The sequence below is a fragment of the Chrysochloris asiatica genome, unplaced genomic scaffold (genome assembly GCF_000296735.1).
Source record: "Chrysochloris asiatica unplaced genomic scaffold, ChrAsi1.0 scaffold00039, whole genome shotgun sequence".
NCBI lineage: Eukaryota > Metazoa > Chordata > Mammalia > Afrosoricida > Chrysochloridae > Chrysochloris > Chrysochloris asiatica.
This window is the reverse complement of record NW_006408557.1, coordinates 19,698,149-19,704,893: the sequence shown is the minus strand read 5'-3', so window position 1 is coordinate 19,704,893 and position 6,745 is coordinate 19,698,149. Positions and strand designations below refer to the sequence as shown.

At 39.7% G+C, this 6,745-nt stretch overlaps 1 protein-coding gene across 1 annotated transcript in view; it reads left to right on the top strand.

The window, feature by feature from the left end:
• The window catches only part of TTLL9 (tubulin tyrosine ligase-like family, member 9), a 106,428-nt gene that overhangs the window by 47,137 nt on the left and 52,546 nt on the right, over nt 1–6,745 (top strand). Inside the window, 1 exon segment of the mRNA XM_006860771.1 lies at nt 176–268. Coding sequence (XP_006860833.1) covers nt 176–268 — 93 coding nt within the window.

Sequence of the window (6,745 nt, the reverse complement as noted above, 5' to 3'; positions counted from 1 at the left end):
GGAGAAAGATGAGGCAGTCTGCTCCTGTAAAGATTTACAGCCTTGGAAACCCTGTGTAGGGTCGCTATGAGTCGGAACCGACTCCACGGCAAACAACAACAACAAAGGTTTCTACAATTTTGTAGTAATACTTTTTGACATTCCCTTATAAGTTTTCTATTGATTTGTCTTTCAGAGAGCAGCGATCATTGATCAGGTTCAAGACCACCCTTATGAACACTCTCATGGACGTCCTCCGTCACAGACCAGGATGGGTGGAAGTGAAGGAGTAAGACACCCACCCCCACCCTCATTCCTCATTCCTTCTGTCCTACAGGCTCCTGTTTCTAGTTGTTTTCCTTCCATTTCTCCTGGGTGATCTCTGGGACTTGTTCTAAAATGCATATGACAAGACCCAACATTTTTTTTCTACACTCACAATGTGTCAGGGACATTACAGTTGCCATCTTGTCTTGCAACCATCCAACAATATATATGATTATTTTCAGAAGTGTTAAGCCAGTTGTCTAAAATCACACAGTACTTACTTATGCTTGAGTAGGAATTAAACCCAGTTTAGTTTGACTATTCCACAGCCAGGGTCCTGTGGCTCTCAGTAGAAATAAGGAATGCTTGTTCTAGACCCACTGACTTGAATCTTTTAGTGAGGGCCAACTCAAGGACCTTTCTCCCCTGGCAACTTACTAGTTCTGTGGCATTGCACAAGTTACTTGATCTTTAAGATTAAATTTCCTCTTCTCAGGCTTGCACGATACTGAGATGAACAAGCATACAGTGTCTGACACATTGTTGTTGTTGTTAAGTGCCTTGGAGTAGGTTACTATTCATAATGACCCTGTATAGGGTTTCTGAGGAGCGGCTAGTGAGATTGAACTGCCGACCCTGCAGTTCAAATTGACCTTACAGTCCATTAACCTGCAGCACCATTAAACTTAAGGTTTGGATTCAAGTAACAAAGGCTCAAAGTGACAGATGCTTCAATAGGCTTGACATTTATCTCTCATATTGATTCTAGATGTTAGAAGTTCAGTAGTGGTATGGCTGCTGTACAGAGATGTGGGACCCATTTGCTTCCATTTTTCCATTCTACTATTCCATCAATGAGGTCTTGTCCTCATGGCCACGGTGGAATTCCAGTCTTATAGCCATATTCCTAGCAGTAAATTGTAGGAAGGAGGAAAGAAAAGGCCAGAATTTAGTCATATGATCACACTTAGCTGCAAGGGAAAGTGGAGACTGCTGCAGACAATGGAGCGAATGGGTATGAGGAATGGGCAGGCAGCAGCCAGTCTCTCTGCTATGGAGCTCAATTAAAATTTGCTGCCTATCAATAGCTAAGCATCCTAGCAATACTACATACTCTTTAAACACTTGAGCAGCAATGGGCTGAGAAGTAACAATGATTGTGAGGTTAGCGCAGGACTGGGCAGTGTTTTGTTCTGTTGTTCATAGAGTCATCATGAGTTGGTACCAACTCCATGGCATGTGACAACAACAATGACCTCAAGAAATCTTCTGAGTAGGTGCTATTATTACCCCCATGTTACTGATGAGAAAACTGGGCCAAAGAAGTAAAACCTGCTGGGGCTTGAATTTAAACCTGGTCTGCAGAGTACAGGTTCCTCTCCACTGTACGTGGATGAAATGACAAATGAATGATAAACATTTTCATCACTCCCATCCTATGAGCAGCCATTTCCCATTGCCTGGCAGCCACTAATCTATTTCTCATCTGTTTTAATAATCTAGTGCTGCTCTAACAGAATTACTACAAGTGTATGGGTTTAAGACATAGAAATGTATTCCCTCACAGTTTAGGAAGCTACAAGTCCACATTCAGGTACGAGTTCTTGAGGGAAGGCTTTCTTTCTGTCGACTCTGGGAAAGGTCCTTGTCTCCTTTCAGCATCCTTAGGCCTAGCTTTAGAATTCCTTGGAGATCTCCATGTGTGTTGGCATCAGTCTTTCCCTGGATTTAGGAGGTTCTTGGTATATGGCTCCTGGGTCCAAAGGATGTACTTCGCTCCTGGCTCATCTTTCTTTGTCGTAGTTGGGTCCTTCCTTCTCTGCTCATGTTTCTCTTCTTTTAGCTCTTGTGAGACAAGAGATGATGCAGGCCACACCCCAGGGAAACTCCCTTTATAATTGGTCAGGTCTGTGACCTGAGTAAGGGTGTTTCATCCCATCCTAACGCCTTCACCACTGATTGACTAATCACACCAGATCACAGCATGGGGAATGATGACATCATGTGGTAAATGCCAAACTACATCATTACGTAACTGTCAAGCTACTGAGAGTTATGATCCAGCCAAGTTGATACATATTTTGGAGGGACACAACTCAATGCGTGATACCATCTCTGTAAGAATTGTCTATTCTGGACGTTTCATATAAATGGAATCAGTAGGAGGCCTTTGTGGTCTCTTTAATAATGTTTTCAAGGTTCATCCATGTTGCAGCGTGTATTAATACTTTGTTCTTTTTATGGCTAAATAATATTCCTTTGTATGAACATACTGTATTTTATTCCTCCATCATTCATCAGCTGATAGACATTTTGGTTGCTTTCACCTTTTGACTATTATGAACAATGCTGCTATGAATTGTACAAGCTTTTGTGTGTGCATACATTTTCATTTATCTTGTATATATACCTAGGAGTGGAATTATGTGGTGCTGTGGGTTAATACCACAAGGTCAGTTTGAACCTCAAGTTCGGCAGTTCAAGCTCACCAGCTGCTCCTCGGAAACCTTATACAGGATTGCTATGAGTCAGAACCGACTCGACAGCACTTAACAACAAACAATCTAGTTATATTTAGCTTTTTGAGGAACTGCCAGACTGTTTTCCAAAACAGCTGCAGCATTTTACATTCCCACGAGCATTGTCCCAACCCACTGCTCCAACCTTGCTACTACCTGTTGCTTTTTTTTTTTAATTGTAGCGAGAAAAAGATGAGGCTTTTTGTTCCCAAGAAGATTTAAAGCCTCGGAAATCCTATACAGGGTTGTCATCTGCATATCCGATAAAATGATTTGACCAGACAATCTCTAAGGGCCTCATAGCTCAGAGCTCTAAAACTCCTTGATCTGTGAACCAAATCTAATGTGCATTCTATGTTTAGAATTGATATATTGTTAGATCATTCGAGAATGGCTAAAATCATCTCATCTCATTCTTCGGGAAGTCCATGGTACTTTCAATATTTTTCTCTAAGACCATAATTCAAATGCATCGATTCTTCTTCAGTCTTCCTTATTCATTGTCAAGCTTTTGCATCCCTGTAGGGTGATTGAAAATACCATGATTTGGGTCACCTTAATCCTCAATGACATCTTTGCTCTTTAACACTTTAAAATGGTCTTTTGCAGAATTACCTAATGCAATGTATCATTTGATTTCTTGACTGCTGCTTCCATGAGCATTGATTGTGGATCCAAGTAAAATGAAAATCTTTGACAACCTCACTTCTTTTTCTGTTTATCATGATGTTATTTATTGATCCAATTTGTAAGGTTTTTTTGTTTTCGTAACATTGAGATGCAATCCATATTGAAGGCTGTATTCTTTGATCTTCATCAGTACCTAAGTCCTCTTTGCTTTCAGCAAGCAAGTTGTGCCGTATGTGTATCTATTAAATAGTCTGCCTCCAATCCTGATGCTGTGTTCTTCTTCATATAATTTAGCTTCTCGGATTATATGGTCAAGCATACAGAATGAATAAGTTTGGTGAAAGGATACAACCCTGGCTCACACCTTTTCTGGTTTTAAACCTTTCAGTTTCCTCTTGTTGTGTTTGAAAAATTGCCTCTTGGTTTATTGTCCTCATGAGCACAATTAATTGTTCTGGAATTCCCATTCTCTATAATGTTATCCACACATTCAAATGCCTTTTCATAGTCAATAACACAGAAGTAAATATCTTTCTGATAGTCTCTACTTTCAGTCAAGAGCCATCTGGCATCAGCGATGATATCTCTTGTTTCACATCTTCTTCTGAATCTAGCTTGAATTTCTGGCAGCTTTCTGTCAGTTGTACTGAAACAACCATTGTTGAATTATTTTCAGCAAACTTTCACTTATATGTGATGTTAATGATATTCCTTGATGATTTCTGCATTCTTTTAGGTCACCTTTCTTTGGAGTAGGCACAAATATGGACCTGTTCCAATTGGTTGGCCAGGTCTTCCAAATTTCTTGATATAGATGAGTGAATGTTTCCAGTGCTGCTTCAGTATGTTGAAATATTTAAATTTGTATTCTGTCAATTCCTAGAGCTTTGTTTTTTGCCAATGAATCAGATATGGACTCTCAAATATTTTCTGCCATTCTGTGAATTGTACAAGGTGTTATTCTGATGAAGTCTAATTTGTCTGTTTTTTCTTTTGTTTGCGTGTGGTTTGGGTATTATATCTAAGAGACTATGGTAAATGCAAGGTCACAAAGATTTACTCTTATGCTTTCTTTCAAGAGTTTCATAGATTTAGTTCCTACTTTAGAGCCATTTTGAGTTAAATTTTTATATAGTTGTTGTTTGCCAATTCTTTCAATGCATTTTGGACTTCCTCCCTGAGTATCATTGGCTCTTGTTCATGTGGTACCTCTTGAAATGGTTGAACATTAACCATTTCCTTTTGATAAATGACTTTGTGTATTCCTTCCATCTTTTCTTGATGCATTCTGCATCGTTCAATAATTTGCCCAGAGAATCTTTCAATAATGAAAGTCGAGGCTTGAATTTTTTCTTCAGTTCCCCCAGCTTGAGAAATGCTGACCGTGTTCTTCCCTTTTGGTTTTCTAACTCTAAATCTTTGCATATTTTATTATAGTATTTGGTTTTATCTTCTTGAACTGGTCTTTGAAATTTTCTGTTCAGCTCTTAGACCTCAATGTGACTGTAGTGAACACAAATCTGTGACAGTTCTTCAATCTTTATTTAACAAATTTCATGTCCTTGAAATGGGTCAGTTATTTTATAGAAAGTCCTTCAATTTGGGGTTGTCCCATGTTTTCTTATCATGAGGTTATGCATTTTGGAAAGAACACCTCCATAGTGGTATTGTGACCTTCTTACTGCTTCCTACTGAGGGATTCCTGATGCTGATACATCTTTTCACTGGCATTATTAACCTTAATCACTAACTAGGTTAAGGTGGTGTCCGTCGAATTTCTCTACTGTAAACTTGTTTACTATGTAATTTAAAAGTATTTTACGGTCAGATGCTTTGAGACTATGCAAATATTCTGTATCCAACAAATTTATACACAATGGTTTTAATATTCATTGAGATTCTTTCCTAAATCTATTATTAATAATGTAATTGAAAAAATGGTAGTTCTTTAACACTCTGGTTCCTTCTATATTTAAAAGTTGCATTCTTTTGTAAAAAGAATCTTCCTCTGCCCATTTTTTCTTTATTTATTTAGTATCAGTTTGGTTCATTGAAGTCCACCGTCCTCAGAAGATTTTACTCCTTCATTTCCCCATAGGGAAATTGAGGCCCAGAGGAAGGAAGGCAAGGAAGGTCACACAGGAATCAGTGCCTGACGTAAGACCACAACCAGGACACCTGATTCTTGGTCTAGTGTGCCTTGTATGGCATGATACTAATGGTTTTCTATTAGTATACCCAGGGAAAATAAGAAGAGGGATAAGTCATGTGGATGAGACCCCTTCCAGGTGTGTCTTTTGGTATCTGAAGGTTCACAAAGGGCACAGCCATTTCTCTAGACATATGTCTATGGCAATACGATGTGACTCTGAAACCAGTTATTTGTGACTCCAGTGATACCCAGTTACCATTTTCATCACTGTTGTACATCTAAGCACATGTGCTGTGTATTCAGTATTTATCTTGAGACCGACTCACTCTCACATTTTTTGTTCCAATGAATGCACTTTAAATTTATATTCCTATGATGGTATTTGTAGATGTATGATGTTTATCTTGCTGTTTGTGTGTTTTTTGCCCCCAATCCACATTAAAATAAGTATGCAGTTGTTAAGCTTTTAAAGATGGCTTTGTCCCATGTAAAGGATATGGCAAGATTTGTGGAAGCTTCAGGAACCCTAGTTGTTTAATGCTGTTGAGCCATAAAGACCCTGTATAGGGTTTCCAAGGAGCAGCTGATGAGCTTGCCCTGCTGACCTTACAGTTCAAGCCAACCTTGCAGTCAAGCACATTAACCCACAATGCCAACCTGAGATATATCCCCACCTGTTTGCCTCTTGGGGTTGTTGTGACTCTCCCAGGTGGATGCCTAGCTAGTAGTGTATCTAGAAGGTGTCTTCTCAGTTCCCTCTTCTCACCCTGATCTCTGGTGGTGGTGGTGGTGGTGGTGTGCTGTGGAGTTGGTTCCAACCCATAGCAACCCTGCATAGGGGTTCCAAAGCTTGCATCTTTACGAGAGCAGAAAGCCTCATCTTTCTCCTGTGAAACGGCTGATAGTTTTGAACTGCTGACCTTGAGGTTAGCAGCCCAACTCCTAACCACTACGCTATCAGAGGTCCTTGATCTCTGGGCCCACAATAAGGCTGATCCTGTTTCCCTGACCCTCTGTGCATGGTGTAACATTCAAGAGAAACACTGGTCCAGGTCCAGCAACCACAAGGAATTGAGAATCAATTTAACTCTTTACCCAGTTGTGTTGTTAGGTGTCATTGAGTCATCTCTGATTCATAATGATTCTGTGCACAACAGGACAAAACACTGCAGAGTCCTGTACCAGCCTCACAATTGTT